Genomic DNA, 17,431 nt, shown 5'->3' on the forward strand with positions numbered 1-17,431 from the left:
ATGAATTGTAATATTTAAAAAAAACTTATTACACAAGTGTTTAAAATGGGGTTTGTTGCTAAATGTTACTGTTTATTTTTGCATGCGCAACTTTACAATTTCTTTGGGTGTTTTTATGAGGTTATAAGCATGTTAAGCCTGACAGCGACAGAATGGCAAACAGTGTGTCTTTATGATTAAAATACGTTGGTATACGAGAATGTCATTAAAAAAAAGTCAGAGTTGTGTCATTGGTTTTGAATTAATATATTACACAGGGTGCATGTCACTTGTACTTTACCAAGTAAATCACACTAATTTATTATCAGGTGGTGGCCATAATCCTAAAGAAGAAGGCTTGTGGATGTAAAGTAATTTGCCACTTTGAATTTTTGTGCTAACTGGAGAACACAACAGGGATAGTAAAACGTACCCAAATCTTAAAACAACCGAATAACAGAAAACAACACTTATTTTGGTTTTATCAAAAGCATTTATTGAGTCAACACAGACATCAGACTCATGCAGTGCTGTCGTATATCAAACCCTAAACTTCCGAGCAACAGGTTCATCAACATACAAACACCTATGATACATAATACTTATAATTAACCCGACAGGATTAAAAATGAAAAATGTTGTTAACCATTTCCACGGAACGATCAATACAAATTCAAAGAATCAATGGTGATACAAGGACAAAATAAATTATGAGTGGAAAAAAGAGCCTGTTTCTATTTTGTGGTGGACTTAAGTCTGTTTATTTTTGAGTGTTTACTGCTATACGCCTCATGTAGCTGAGAGGCTTAAGCACAGGCTTAAACACTAAACCAAACAAGAGCTGGCTTTCAGGATGGATGGATAAAAAACATGGGGAAAACATTTAGTTTAACACAGAAAAGTTCAAATACTTCACTTCCAAAAAAAATGAACTCATAATATTATGTTTCAAAATTGAGCGTTTCAATAGGTTGTTTTCAGTAACGCTTGTAGGATTGTGTTGATCATGTATCCCATCAGAAATATAGAGAATTCCCAGTCTTAGTAGGGGAGGCTGCTACTCTCTCTACCTGTAAGGCTAAACTCAAAACCTACTTATTCACTAAAGCATATACCATATAATAGTGTTAACCTAACCACTAGGAACAAAGCCCTAAACCTAAAAATAGGAACTAAAAACTAAGATTATATAGTAGAACACCAACATTATATTCAAACACAATCCACCATCTACACATAGCTCTAATGGTCTGCAATGGGATAATGTCCAGTCAGACATAGCTTTGCTCATGGCATGTGTTTCATTCCTTTCATCCTTGGTATGATCTGTATGTCTCTGACATCATTGTGCTGAAGCAGCCAGCACAAGTATCGCTCTGTCCCCATTCCCCATCCACTGGTAAGGAGGGATTTTGCATGGCGCATAGCAATATACCATTTGTAGGACTGCTCAGGAACACAATGGTGGCTGAGAGCCTCTTGTACCTTTTCAGGGGTAGAATGACGTTCACCAAGACCAAACGTCTCTCCCAATCCCAGGAGAAGATCAGCAGCTTTGGCTTTGCGCTGCTCCGTGCCCTCTACATAGGCTTGGTAGAAAGGAACTCCTAGATGATCCATGTCTGTTAGCCAAACCGCACCACCGTACCTTTCTATCAAAATTCTCTCGCCTTTTCGAGTTAGCTTTCTGCCAAAATGAGGCTGTCCAACTTGTACCCATTCCAGGCAGTCAGCTGAGGGCATCATGGGAATAGCCTGGTCCAGACTTACTCTTGGTAGATGGCTTTTTCCATCAAGCTTGCTCAGCAGAGATGTGACATGTGTGAGGGTTCTGGCAGTGTTTAGAATCATGCCTGAGTGCTCCTTTAACATTGACTTTGTGAGATGAGCCAAATATCCCTCTGCTACAGAAATTGCTCTGTCCATGTTGCCCAACAACTCACACTCTACATGGTAAAATTGATTCAAATGTGTGGCATCAGGATCTTCTCCTCTAAAGCTTGGAGATATGTAATAGGTCCCAGGGAGTCTCTCCTGAAAGCGCAGAAAGTACTCAAGCACAAATTGCATGGAGTCAGCAAGGTACGCATCTTGTCCCAACAGGCTAACAGAAACAGGCTCTGAATCAGAGCCCAGGCCCATTGGTGATGAGATGGTGTCTGTGGTGAGAGGTGTCAGAGCGTAAGAATACTGGCAGCTTTTGTGGAAATATTCCACAGTGCTGTGGAAAAGAGTGTTTTGAATCTGGAAAAGGTTGCGGTACCACTGGCTTGTGATGGCCTGTTTGGAGTGAGAATGAGGCTCCCTCCATGATTGTGGAGGGCTGCAGTGGGTGATGGTGGAGTGGATGCTCTTAAGGGCCTCAGGATCAGCAGCTGGGCCATCCAATGATGACACATAACCAGGGTAGGACTGAACACTCTCTAATGGCAGCTCAGTTGCTTTAGCACCATCTTTAGAAGGAATCAATGGGATGAGTTTAGCATGAGCATAGTCAATCTCAAATCCCTCAAAGATCAGAGCAACATCTGCAGCTTTCATTCCCTCTTTTAGGAGTCGAGCAACTTTGTACGTGGCTAAAATGAGTGCTTCATAGTCAAGTTCATTGAGTTTGAAGATGTCACTGGTGAGTGGTTTGCGAGGGACTACAACAGTAAGTCCAGGAGTGTTTGGGTATGGAGTCAGGAATGCCACATACTCACTGTCTTCCCACACTCTCCACTGTGGCTGCTCACCACGTACAATACAACTGAACAGATTCTTATCACTGCAGTCCCCAAAGAAGTCAAAACAAAATGGTGCATTTGGAGTTGGCAGTGCATTTCTAATCTTGGCTTGAACCCATGTTAGTGCCTCATCATCCCACTGCGGGCCATTCTTTGAGGTGCAGTAGCCTGGATTGTAAGAATGAAACTCTTCTTCGGCAGCAAGATGAGGTTGCCACTTTGGTTCAAGTCCGTGAAGTGGGAGCAGTCGGATTTGAGCTGGTTGGTCAGGGCTTGGGTTAAACACCAGAGCACACTGCTTCACACCAAGTCGCTCACAGAGCAACTTTGATACAGCCCTTGCTGCCTGAAGCATGACAACAAAATCAGGTGTAGGTAGGTGAAAAATGCTACTGGGCCCACCAAGTGTTTTTCTGGTCAAAATGGTAGATCCAGCAATCCATGGGTAGGGATTCAGGTATGCTACCAAATCTGTTGTTTCCCAGATCACATTAGAGATCTCTTGACGGGGCCTCAGGATCTCAACTCTTGAAATGCCACCAATATTTGAGGCTACAAACATCATTCCAGCATTTGATTCTATACTAGCTTCCCCTTTGGAGTCCACAGCAATGATACCAGCACAAGTCCCAGTAAGACTTTCATCCATCACTTCTCTACATGCTTTCCTCAGGCTGTAGCCTTTTTGATAGTACAGACTCGCTATTTTCTGTGCAACTGTGTTCCTCAGGAAAACATCTCCATCCCCAGAACAAGTAATTGCTAGCTTGTCATCAGCGTATATTCCTGCCCCTACAACAGCTGTATCCCCAACTCGCCCCTTCAGCTTTCCAACTAATCCACCAGTAGAGGACGCTGCTGCTAACATGTTACAGTGATCTAGGGCCACAGCGCCAACTGTTTGAGGATGATTACTGTCAGCTTTACTACCACTCTGCTTTGCCATGAGCTCTTTCTGACGTATATCAGTGAGGAAATACTCAGGCACGACAGGCTTCTCCATTTCTTCTAACCCTTGCAGGAACTCTTCAGCCCCATCTCCAACAATCAGTGAATGTGAGGTCTTCTCCATGATCAACCTGGCAGCTTTTATGGGGTTCTTTACACGCTGCACACAAGCAACAGACCCTGATCTCCTGGCACTACCATCTATTATGGTGGCCTCCATTTCATTTTTACCTTTTTCGTTTAACACAGAGCCTTTACCCGCATTGAAAATGAAACAGTCCTCCAAAGCTTCAACTGATCTCTGAACTGCATCTAAACTTGTGCCACCTTGCTGGAGGACTTTTGACCCTAAAGTCAGGGCTGTTTGTAGAGCAAATTCAATGACCCCGGTCACATGGGTGTTTAGCATTATGTTCTCCCCAGCACCACCGTGAATTATCAGACTGTAATCTGGGTTCATGCCAAAGACAGCGTGAATAGTGTGGTTTCCATTGTCTGGGATCTTTTGCAATTTAACTTTTTCTCCATTTGTTTTCTCGGGTTCACCTTGGTAAAGTAATGACTCTAGGGCTCCCATTTGGTTGGCGATGGCATATCTGACTGCTAGAAGCATCACCGACCTCAGATTACTTTCAAGGTTTTCTTGAAGTTTCTCTATTGTAAGAGCAAAACTGCCTTTAGCACTGAGAACAATGCGAACCTTATCCTTCTTCCCGAGGTAGGATACAGCCAGTTGATCTTGAGCATACACATTCCCTACCCCACATTCCACCCCCTCCATCATGTCTGTGCCAGTCAGATACACTGAGGGACATCCAAATGGGTTAAGAAACTTCTTCACTGGATTATCAATGGGCAGAGAACGACGCAGGGCCGCAAGGTGGGGACCCACTCCTTGGCCACTTTTGGTGTTTCGAATGAGTTTCTTGTGCTCTAAAAATGCAACATGGAATGCCGAAAGATGGTCAGCAGTGTACTGGATGGTATTATCAGGACGAATGCACGATCTCAAGGTGCTGAGTAACTTGCGAGAATGCATAGTGAGTGAATAAGTAGGATCACAACGACCGTGGTTGAAGTGACGCATGTGGGTAGGTGTGACTAGTATGTGAGTGGCGGCAGACTCACCAAGAGTCTGTCTCAGAGAGAGCTGCAAGGAGAAGTTAATCCAAGCATCATACAGACCCCTCTGCCCTCTGAGAGTGGAAAACACATCAGGATAGGAGGGCATGTCAAAGGTGAGGACTGGGTGTGTTTCTTTTAGGTGTGGTGCTTGGTGTGGGACATGTACCTCTTGAAAGGGGAATGACAAAGGGATTGGACAAACAGAATTGCCATTGTTTACACACCCTGGCTGCTTTTTGGCATCACTACAAACAGGGTTCAACTCAGCTGTCTCTGACAGATTGTACACACGTTTTGTGACAAGCCCAGCCACCATCCCATCCACAGCACTGTGCTCAAACAGCATCCCAGCAGTAGCGTCTTTAAACACCACCACGTTCATGACCTGTCAAGACACATAGACATACGTGAATAAATCAAATATTAGTGTAAAAAAACAGCCATACTCTAGATTGAATAGGTTTTTATTGTACTTTAGAAAGGACAATATAACAGTCTTTCCGAAATACTATCTACTGTTATCCATTCATCCATTTTCAGACCCACTTTGTTCTATTTCAAGGTCGTAGGTAGTGTTGTGGTGGTCAAGACCGGTCTTGGTCTCGAGACCAAATTTTAAAGGTTTTCGTCTTGTCTCGGACTCTGAAGCATTTTGACTCGGTCTTGTCTCGGACTCGGGCTGCCCGGACTCGGGATTTTCCGTCAAGACCGTTCGAGACCAGCACTAATTCCTGCTATTTTTAAACTTTTTTATAATGTGATAATAACAAGGAGAAGAACGGGATAAAACAATCCTTTATTCATTATTTAATCCACCCCGTATAATGACCAGAACCTTCCTTAATGTGACTGAGTGACGTGTGTGACACACTCATACGTGTGTGGCTATGGTGTCAGTTTGGATCGCGGAGCGCAAGGGAGAAATGAACTAATCACCGGTAAAAATCCCAGTAAAACTCCAGAAAACAGTCACCAGTAATAAATATTATCTCCCTGGTAAAGACAGTAGCTCTAACAACTGGTAAAATGATAAACTGATGATATTACAGCCTGTGAAGGCTGGATAGGGGACGCACTTACTCTGCTTCTGGGTCCTAGTGCCAGCCGAGCGGTGAAGCCTGTTTCGTTTACCGTGTGTACTGAGGTCCGTGTGTGTTTAATAAGACTGTGTGTGTTTAATTAGTCCGTGTGAAAGTCTGCATGTTTATGCCTCTGTCCATCCACTCTTTTCATTATATCCATGTCTTTTAAGGCTTTATTACATAATGTCGGCTGTAGTCTGGGCCGCCGCCATCTTGGTTTATGTCGTCACCAGCGCGTCATCGCCGCAGAGTTGCACGAGCACAGAATGAGTCAAATAACTGTAAAGAGGTCTTATATTAGTCTATTATCTTTTTAAAGTGGTGGATTTTTTGTGGCTTTAGACTCCAATTACATTTATGTATATAATATGTTCCCCACAATATAAACAGGTTCACAATATAATTATTTTTTATAGTTTCTGTTTCCACTGTATCCAGAATAATAATAATTCTCAACAAGAACAATTGATTGATTTGTCACATGACTTTTCCAGGGTTTGAGTTTGTTTTATTTAGTTTCACATCTACCTGTAGCTCTATGTTTTTTACACTGATGACAACTTGTTTGCAGTTTTATTTCAGAAAATTTCACTTTTACAGTTACAGTTACCTGTGTTAATTGAATATCCTAGGTACATTACAGTAACCAAATTAAACTATATCAAAGGCTTTTTCAAACTAAAAAAATATCTTGTGAAATCTGTGACCTGTTGACCTGCACAACTGAAAGAATCAGAATCAAGAATCATTATTTCTTGGCAGAAATAATTTTAAACACTTGCTGTACATTCAGCTGACATAAAAATCTTGTTTTCAAATATGTAGAATAATTGTGAATTTATCAGTAGCAGTAGTATTTTTAATATTTTAGTTAATTTTTTTCCAGGCACCTTTTTTGACCGTCAAATGTATTTAAAATAAACTAAAATTAAAGAGAGAATGTTATTTAAATGTTGAACCTTGTCATAATTTTTATTTATTTATAGATTTTTTTAAATTGAAAAAAATAATGTTTATGTTCTTGGTCTCGGTCTCGGTCTCGGCTTGTTTCGGTCTTGGTCTTGACTCGGTCTCGGCTCCCGAAAGTCTTGGTCTTGTCTTGGTCTCGGTGCATTCTGGTCTCGGGCAAGTCTTGGTCTCGGATAGTGCAGTCTTGAACACAACACTAGTCGTAGGGGTCTAACGGTGCCTATCTCCGGCTCACGCTGGGTGCTAGGTGGGGATGCACCCTGGACAGGGCACAAGTCCATGGCATTGCAACACACAGATAGACAAACAACCACTCACAATCCCATTCACTCCTATGGGTAATTTAAAGACTCAAACCAACCTAACAGTCATGTTTTTGGATTGTGGGATAAAGCCAGAGTACCCGGCTTAGGGAAACCCGCGCAGCACAGGGAGAACAAGCAAACTCCACACAGAAATGACTCAAGTGTCCACCCCAGGGCTTGAACTCAGGACCTTCTTGCTGTGAGCCAGGTTTTGGGTTTATTGTGAAGTAAGCTACTTATTAGGCTAGACAAAAATACACTTGAAACTATTCTGTTAGTATTATACTGAAGTCATAAATTCATTAACTGCAGAATTCAGTCTTTGTGTTTTAAAAAATATTTTTTCTAAAAACTAATTTCTTGACTAAAACTCTTTATCATTATTTTATTCTTTGTGATATTTTCAGGTCAATCTCTTTCATAATGCAATATTTATTATAGACATCTGTTAGGACTTCCCGCCAAAGTATTTATTTAAAGTCTGTTCAGTACCTTGTCATAGTATCTCAGGTGTGGACCTTGTCCTCCTCCTCCCAGTCTCACTGCATTGAGAATCTCAGCGAGCTCTGACGGGGCATTACAATCTTCCAGACAGACCGTGAGGACAGCGCTCTCCATTACTTTCATTGATGTTACAGCTGCTCCTCCTTGCTCCAAGATCTCCTCCCTGATGGTGGCCCAGGTTTTGCGCTCCAAAGCAGAGAGGCTGCAAATTGCAGACGGGTCAGTCTCCTTCCCTGCGCTTGGCTGATCCATCACCAGGGCCAGCTGGTCATAGATGTCGAGGAATGACCGTGGAGAGGCTGGTCCTCCAGTGTTGGGATGCCACAGTATATCAATAGGGAACACTCCTTGAGTGCAGGTGATAATGGCATGGAGGCTATCTGGGTAGACCTGGAAATAATAACATTAGGTTATTAATAATAATAACAAGAAGACATAGTCATCAACATCCCCCGCTAGATTGGTCATTATAACTCACAACCTTTTCCTAAATGTCCTAAATCTCAGAACTTAGATGTATACATAAGAAAATATTATCACATCAGAATTTAAAATTACAAACTGTCTTAAACGGTTTCTAAGAAAAGCTGTCCCTTTTGAAGATACCTCAAACACAGTCCAAAAAATGGAACAAAGGCAACTCCAGACACAATAATTGCACGCTCATTTTCAAACTCCATCATGGTATTGATACCCTGAAGCCACACACAGAATGTGGTTACCCTATCTTAAACGGTTTCTCAGAAAAGCTGTCTCCTTTGAAGATACCTTGAAGAGAGTAAAAAAAAAACGGAACAAGGGCAATAACTTCTGGAAAAATAATTGCGCGCTTCTCATTTTCAAACTCCATCAATTTATTGATACCCTGAAGCCACACACCGAATTTGGTTATCCTATCTTAAACAGTTTCTCAGAAAAGCTGTCCCCTTTAATTCGGACGGATGGACGGACGGAGCTCAAACCTATATCCCCCTTCCACACTTTGTGGCGGGGGGTAAAAATAATGGCTTAGATTTATATAACGCTTTTTTTTCCAAGGATACTCAAAGCACGTACAGAAACCATCATTCATTCACATCAGTCACACTGGTGGTAGTGAGCTACAATGTAGCCACAGCTGCCCTGGGGCGTACTGACAGAAGCGTTGCTGCCATTTCTCGCCTATGGCCCCTCTGACCACCATTAACATTCATGCACATTCATACCCATTCATACAAGGCAATGTGGGTAAAATGCCATGCCCAAGGACAGACACAACAATGGCTTTGATAGAGCGGGATTCAAACCCCCAACCTTTCGGTTACTGAACGGCATCCACTCCACCACTGAGTTACGGTCGCCCTTGATTAAATGTGTATTCATTCAAACTAAAGACAATTCCAATGATTTACCAGGTGTGATATTACATTTTCTGATACCCTCTCATCAATCATCACCTTAATTTCATCATGATTCTTTCCAGGAACTCGGCAGGCGCCAAAGACTTCAGACTGTTGTGTGTGCTCCATTGGAACGTCTCCTTCCAGTAGGAGAGGCTCACTGCAGAGCTTGGCTGCTGCCCACAGCAGGCTGGCCGCCCTCCCCAATTGGGTGCATGTCTTGGCTTTGGATGGGAGAAGCACGACTGGGAGAGCCGTGGATGTGGGGAGAGGATCCCCACATGCAAGCAGGCTTCTTTTGAACTGCTTAGTCACCCAGTTTTCCTGGCCTGCAGCAGTGCTTGCTAATGCTTGATGCACCTCTTCCAGAACCCCTCTCTGTTGTTCCAGTGTGGTTTTAAACTCTGGGTAAATGTCGGGGCTCAACGTGAGCTGAAGAACACGACTCACTTCATTCAAGGTAACATCTAGGTCTGGAATTGGGTAGCTTAGAAGACTCATCCTGTAACGACAAAAGTCGACGTTGAGAGAAAAACCAATGAAGTTACATATCCTCTTGAAAACTACCCTATTTAGTGTTGTACACTGTAGATCTTTGGTATTTTTTTCTGTAATTTTTCTACTCCTTTGAGCTACCATACTCGTCTATACATGGGCTATATAGACTGGACATCCGAACCTTTTATGATATATCATGTGCTAGGTTCAGGATGATAGAACCTCTTTTTTAAGCTGTGATAAAATGAAAAATCATCAAAATGTCAGGAAGAGAGTTAAACGTTGGGAGGATACAGTTTTGTTTTTACATGTCAGTTTTTAAGAAAGGTCACAGCCTTTTAAATTTCAATTGTTATGGATATTAAAACAATTTAAAAGGGCTATAGCTAATTTCTAACTAGCTTGCTAACTCTTTGCACTCAAAATCCTTCCCAAAAACATTATTTTGTTGAGTTAAAAAATACTTTGTGTTTTTGTAAATATATCAAACATATATTAGTCCACAACCTAGTTTAATTTAATACTTTCACCATTTAAGTTGTTTTCACCGTGGCAGGAGCAGGGGCGGAGCCAGAGGGGTGGCTGGGGTAGCACTGGCCATTTCTGAAACCTGATTGGACACCTCAGGTGATTGACAGTAGTGGTTTGCAGATCTATCTAGTTTCTCCTCTGCATGTGTGCTCCTCTCACTCACTTCACGTAGGAGACTAAAAATTAAAGTTCACAATGTTGTACCGCAGCTAAAAAAACTAATGAATAACAAAGGTTATCTAAATGTTGGTGTAGTTTATTGGCTATTGTGTAGGTCTTAATAATAGAGGTGTCAACTATGAAGTGTCACAGTTGAGTGGAGGTGTGGGCCCAAATGAAGGGAGAGATGGAGGCAGAATGCAGGAGTATCATTCCTTGAACCAATCCATGTTTATTAATGTAACCAAAAATCCAAAAAGACAGAACAAAGAAATCAGGGAACCAAAACACAGCAGGACACGAGGAGGGAATACAATGACATTAACAATAAACCAGTAGCACACTGTGTCCAAACACTCAGCTAAATAGTAGAGGAGGCCTGATTGGGAATGGACCACACCTGGGTGAAAACATGAGGGAGCTAATCAGTCACCAACCAAGCACACAGACATCACTGGGGGGTGGAGCCACAAGCAGGAATACCTGAAACACAGACAAGAGTTAAACTAGAACACAGAATAAACAAAGACTCAGAATAAAAGTGCTAAACACAAACAGAACCTGGCATGAAGTACAAATTAACTTTGTAAAAACAAGTTATAATGTTTATAGACTTATTACACAAGTACATTTGAACTCACTTTACCAGCAGGAAAAAAAGAGGCAAGTAAATACTGTTAAAGATTGGTCACAGAAATACACTATGGCACTTTTCCCATGGCATTTTGTTGCATTGTACTTTTCTTTTCTTTTTTTAAATTTACCAGTGAGTAATTTACGAGATCATTGTTGTCAAGGTTCTCACCAAAAAATTGCGTGGTGCGCGATCAAGCACCAGCGGCGCAAAACATTGTGAAATGTATAGCTCTCTGAAGGCAAAATTTAGTGAAGTAAAGCTATAGTTGTGTTTTTTGTTGATTTTTTTTTTTTTTAATCTTTGTTCCAGCCTTACTTTAAAGCTATAACTTATTTGTTTATTAGGTCAAGTTGCTGATGAATGTAGTTATAGAGTTATTCATGCATGGTATAGATCCTCCACTAATTAATACTCACACACACTGTATGGACAAGAATCCGAGCAGATCTCCTGTATTAAATAGACGGTGTGGCTGATGAATGTTTTTCTGGGTTAAAACAACCCGTGCACGCCTGGAAGTCCCTTTTGTGTCCAAGTGTGCAACAATTGTTACGACGGTACCGATTAAAAAAGGGAAAAACAATAGAAAATCCCCCTACTTTGCTGAAAACTGAGAGTAGGGGCGCTATTGCTCAAAATTACTATGTCGGGGGCCCCTACGCTCAACAGCACTGGTGAGAACCCTGGGTGTGTATTGAAGTTGTAACCTGCAGTCCATTTTCATTCTTGAAATTATGCTGTAATTTTTTTTTGTTTGTTTAACATTTTCCAGTGTATTTCATTCATTGATCTCTTTTAGACTCAAGTTTTTCTTGCTGAAAATTTTCCACTTTGTGACCCATATTGTTAAAGTAAAGATGAGGACCCAGTGAGTGAGTGATTATATGCCCCGCCCCATAAAGTCTTGACTCCTCCATGGCCATCCCTTGTTTAAAAGTCTAGCTACGCCACCGGGCAGGAGGCAAAAATAATTCAGTGAATCTTTCTGTAGTAACTTTTTTAATATAGCTTTAGTAGTTAATTTATCCCACAAAACGGGATAAATTAAAACATACTTTCCCCCTGAATTTAAAGAATGATTTGTGGCTCCAAAAGCACAACACGTGCTCTGTGTCATCCTCTTTCATTCACATGATACACAGGCTTTCCCACATTAGTGGGGCCCATAATTTAGTTATGTGATTTATAGCACAAGGACTCTTTGTGAATTAATGAAGTGAGCATGAAGGGAAAACATCCATATTTTACTTCAGTGTGAGACAACACCCCACAGACCAAGCCGCTATAGCTACTGATAGCCTAGAGCAGGGATGGGCAACTTTATCCCATCAGGAGCCACAAAAATGTGACTGTATCTGATGTGAGGACCACATGATCAACATTCATGTCAGCATTTAGAATAATTAGCAATCAGAGAATCAATACAGGGGGGAAAGGGTTTTGTCTTTGTCTGTGGTTTTGATAGTTTTTTGATAATTTTGTGTTTTTTTTAAAAAAATGTGTTCTTGTTGTTGTTTTTCTGTATTTTACTGCCATTTTGTTAACACTTTGTGTGTCTTTGAGCTATTCTGTAATGTGTTATTGTTTTGTAGTCCTTTTGTTTGTTTAAGTGGTTATAGTGTCTGTCTTTGTATTTTTGTAAATTTTTGTGTGTTTTTGTGTACTTTGTGCATTTTGCTGCTGATTTGTGTGTTTTGGGAGTTATTTTCTGTATTATGATGGGCTTCATATTCCTTCCAACTTTGTGAATTACATTTTTTGGAAATTTGCGTTGGGGGCCACAAAAAATTAGACTGAGGGCCACATGTGGCCCCCGGACCGCTAGTTGCCCATGTCTGACTTAGGGTATCCTTAATGCATTTAGCCTACATAATGTCCATACTTAAGGTTCTGTATATGAGGCTGGCTGTAATTAAAAGAAGCACTTCAATATCTGGACATTTATATATTTCTGAAAATGTTAAATTAGTCACACAATCTTTAATGTGGCATTCACAATAAAGATTGTCAATATAATTTTGCTTTTTTTAAAAAAGTATATATATAAGTATAAATAAAATAATAATAAAGTATAAATAAAATAATACAATTGTTCAATCTTTGGTGTTTTTGAGGTGTTTCCGGATCTAACAAGATTTTAAAATAAATAATTTCCAATAACCTAATATATCAACTTGTGCCCACATGTAAACACATTATCATGTACATAACTAAAACATTAGTTTTCTGTCAAAATAAACAAAAAGAAGAGAGTGAACTCACCTCACTGACAATGAAAATTCCTCCAAGATATAGCCACCTCTTTGGACAGATGAAGACACTGTGAATGAAAAAAGCAGCTTTAACTACAAACACAAGCACCAGTCTATAATGTAGAGGCAGTGACTCCAATTAAGCAATTCAGGTTCTAGTCTCTCCTCCTCCCACAGTCTGTTTTCTCTTAATTCTGCCTAAACTCTAACTAGGTCACCACTCTCCTTTTCAAATATGGATTTTTGTCTTTGACTCGCACACTAGTATTATCATATATATATTAGTTACACACCATTAAAGCACAAAACATCACTTAAGTACCTGACACGACAAAGGACATCTCCATTTTATTCACCGTTTGTCATTTTGAACTCCTTAGAGAACATTTGCATTAACTTATTATTTTCTATATTCTTAATTGTGACAAGAGTCTCTAAACATTCATTAGCTCTGATTGGTTGTTCAGTGCTGTACTTTTACTTAAACTAGTGCAGTGCCCATAGGAGGTATGTCTTGCTATAGAAAAGTGGGAGGTTAATGAATGGTTTACATGGAAGCTTTATTTCTTCTTTAATTCAGAGTAAAAATTAAATCATCTTTAAACTGACCTTGTAAACACTCAATTCCTAATGCAAAAATAATTCTGAATTACACATCCTGAGTTATCATGACTACCTGTCAACATTGAGCTGTTCTAACTTATCCTGAGTGACCATGACTACCTGTCAACATTGAGCTGTTCTGCAAAGCTGCATTTACAGTTTTTCTAGTCGCGTTGGTACATTTTTCAGACCAGAACTGAAATTCTCAAAACTATCTGTTCAATTTTCGTGTAATTGTGTCACTTGTGCACATCAAAAAAGCAGTTTCTCATTTCTTTGAACAAGTTGCAAATGCTTTAGTACATCCATGTAAATGATTATGTACAATTCTCTGCTCTTTCCTACATTATCAATTGCCTATGTCATGTTGATCAAAATGTATTGTAATGGGTCTCTGTTGAATAGCCTCACCACCCACAACATTTAGGCATTAGTTCATAGCATCAGTCAATGCAAATTGGTTGAACACGTTGTCATAATATGTCAAGAATATTTCCATACATTTCCATTAGACTTTTTTCTAAATCTGTCCTGACTTAGTAAATTGCTCCCAGGTGAATCTTGACTTTATCTATCTAATCAATCAATTGGCAAGTATATACTGTATATAGGCGGAGCACAACATTATGCTATACTTTCTGACAATGGGAGAAGAAGGAAATGGACGGGGTCAACAGCCAGAGAGAAGAGTGAGGCGGCGTGGTCTGTCAACAAATTACAGTACAAACAATAAAAGCATGAATGTGAATTTTGTCCAGTCTCTTGCAATCAAACTCCCACATACACTACGGTGTAACCTCCAATTTACAATAATTGTCATCAAAACTTTAGCCATAGTTTACATCAGAACATCCCTCCAGAGTACACAGTGATATTGACAACATGACTAAGCAATTTGACTGTATTATTCATACACAATAACACAAAGACTTGTCATTCTGATGGGACTGACATGTTCATTGACACAGATATTTACTTTTGAGAGATGAACTAAGAATTTTGAGCAAGAGAATGACGTTTGCAAGTAATCTATGGTGTTTTGCTATTTGTACGAATTGTTTTGAGAAAAGCACTTATTGTTTTGCAAACGTTGAGGATAATTCGAGCAATGTACCAAAGCGACTGAGAAAAACTGTAAGACAATTTTTTACAATAATTTATGAACGGTATCATTGCAGTCCAAACAAATCCAACGTTGCACACCATTGAATCAAGCAGCAGCCATGTTGAAAGTCTCAGGTCAATCTCAGCCTGATTCACAGATATATGTGAGTATTTGAGGCACAGACACACAGACAGAGGTTCCTTGCTCGATAGATAGATAGATAGATGCCGTATCAAGATACCAATATTCTATCGGTACGCAGCGCCCCTATTTGGCCAGTTTAGGTCACGTGATTAAGACTGAACCTAACCGTAACCCTAAAAATTGTTGCGATATAGGGTTTTAACTTAACTCTAAACCTAACCCAAACCCTAAACCTAACATTAACCCTAAGACGTGTACTTCGATAAACGTACCAATAGCACCGAGGGTTGTCCGTACGGCAACTGTACAAATGGACACTTTCTTACTTTTACGACCTTTGAAGATGACGTCATGACGTAAAAAGACACAAACCAACAACCGCGAAACTGGTGGAGATCAAAAAGGGCACGTCTCCATTTCAGAAAGATTTAGAACATGATTCTCTTGAAACTAAATTTTTAAAAAAAATTGTTAATTTAAGCTTTTTTCTGTTCGGCAGGTCCCTTAGATTTATAGTTAACATTTTCCAGTTTTTAAAAATGTTAAACGCAAAGCTGCTCTGGGTTTTATTAAGCATTTGCATTTTTTTTTTTTCTTGAAACATTTTTTTTCAAATGTTATCTATAATAAGTGCTAAATTCTCCAGGTGTTCATAAAGGGCAACATATTTCATTTATTTGCATGTACCAGTTTTCGACAAGTTCCTCACAAATGTTGAACTCGAAGCTGCTCTGGGTTTTATTGAGCATTTGCATTTTTTTTTTAGCTTGAAAAAAAGTGTTAAATTCTCCTGTTGTTCAAAGAGAGTTTCCATGTACCAGTTTTCTACAAGTTTTAAAAAATAAAAGTTGCTAAACATTTGTTTTACTTTTTAACATTTAGTAGCATTTACTTTTTTTTACTCTTAATCAATTAAGGGAGCAACTTCAACACTTTCACTTAGTCATTTTTTATTAAAGTATCTATACTTTTACTTGAATACTGAAGACTAGCTCTTTTGCCACCCATGCCTCACTTGCACTTTCCTCTAATACAACCAGAATTAAAGAAAATCAATGTCCTGAACTGTAGCTTCTCATTAAATCTAATGTAATTGGTCTCAGGTTGATTTTGTTTAGTTTTAGAGAATTTAAAATGTGATCACACAAATGCAGTTTGCTGAGAAAGTTGAATGTTTTTTTTCTGAATATATGAGTACACTAGTATAGAATAGCAGATTGAAATGTTACATTGCCTACAGTCATCTTTATTCGTGTCATGCCCAAGTAATAATCTTATTATTCAGGTTCAGACTGCAGGCCACGTGTGTAAAGGCACACAGCCAAGCCCTCCAACAATGGGAAACTTAGTTGTGCCTGTGCAGTAGCATATTAGAGCAAATGTTATTTAGTGTGTGATAGGCAGACTTAGGATAGTGGGACACAGTAAGGTTTGCAGAAGGATTCGGGCTACAAGTAGGAATTTAAGTCCTCAAGTAAAGTTACTAAAATATGGTAAATTCTAAATTCTCCACTCCATTCTCATATGTAATTTCAAATATAAACCTAAAAAGGTGTGCAAATTAGAGTGTATAAATACTTCTCAGTGGGGTGAACTAATATTTATGGTAAAGCTATCCTTTCCGATCATTTTATTGCATTATCCAGACTAGTAAAGCTTTCCCAGAAGGCTTCTTTGTGTTTTGATTCAAACTTATTCACAAGGCATAATTGTAATGCTATGTCACACACACACACACACACACACACACACACACACACACACACACACACACACACACACACACACACACGCACACACACACACACACACACACACACACACACACACACACACACACACACGTTACATTTTAAATTAAACTGTAGTAAACATGGGCGTGGTCGCTGCCCCTGGGGGCGCTGCTCTTGGTGCTGCTTCCATTCTGGGTCCTTCTGGCCTGGGGTCTGATTCCTGCTGGCTCTGGGCCCGCCGGCGAGTGCCCGCTGGGCGCGGCTCTGGCCGTCTGCTGGGCGTGGGCCTCGGCTCCACTGCTGGGGTCTCGGGCGGGGGGGCTCTCTGGGCCCTCCCCTCGGGGGTTGGGTGCTTGGGTGTGGGTGGGTGGGGGGGCGGGATGCTGGCGGGGGGCCTTGGGGTTGGGGGTTGGGGTCGGTGGCGGGATGCGCTGGGTGCTTGGCGCTTCCTCAGATGTGTGTGTGGGGGGCGGTGGCTGCCTCTCAGCCTGGGATCTTGGGGGCGTCTGGGGTGTTGCTCGGCCGTGGGGGGTGGCCTGGGGCTCCCTGGCCCCCACTCCTTCTGCTGGCCTGGCTGCATCTGCGGGCCCGGGGCAGTTCCTGGGTTTGCGGTAGCGGTTTTTTGCACATATACTGGTATACGATGCACTGGCACGCCTTGGGATGTGGGATAAAACTCATACTGGGCTTAAGTTTAGACACGTTAATCCAAAATACCTGCTTTAGGTACTACCACTCACTCATTCCCCCTG

The 17,431-nt window shown here is 40.7% G+C and overlaps 2 protein-coding genes across 2 annotated transcripts; both read right to left on the reverse strand.

Annotated features, from left to right (window-relative positions):
* Positions 1 to 1,266: 1,266 nt before the first annotated feature.
* LOC114468750 (asparagine--tRNA ligase-like) lies at positions 1,267 to 3,172 on the reverse strand. Its single transcript, XM_028455807.1, has one exon. The coding sequence runs from the start codon at positions 3,058 to 3,060 to the stop codon at positions 1,267 to 1,269; it is 1,794 nt and encodes a 597-aa protein (XP_028311608.1). The 5' UTR covers positions 3,061 to 3,172.
* Positions 3,095 to 9,146, reverse strand: LOC114468150 (uncharacterized). Its single transcript, XM_028454862.1, has 6 exons — positions 9,057 to 9,146; positions 7,627 to 8,028; positions 5,003 to 5,163; positions 4,782 to 4,849; positions 3,172 to 4,586; positions 3,095 to 3,118 (listed from the first exon to the last, which is right to left on the reverse strand). The coding sequence occupies exons 1-6, from the start codon at positions 9,144 to 9,146 to the stop codon at positions 3,095 to 3,097; spliced, it is 2,160 nt and encodes a 719-aa protein (XP_028310663.1).
* Positions 9,147 to 17,431: the final 8,285 nt, after the last annotated feature.

The sequence above is a fragment of the Gouania willdenowi genome, chromosome 8, assembly GCF_900634775.1.
Source record: "Gouania willdenowi chromosome 8, fGouWil2.1, whole genome shotgun sequence".
NCBI lineage: Eukaryota > Metazoa > Chordata > Actinopteri > Blenniiformes > Gobiesocidae > Gouania > Gouania willdenowi.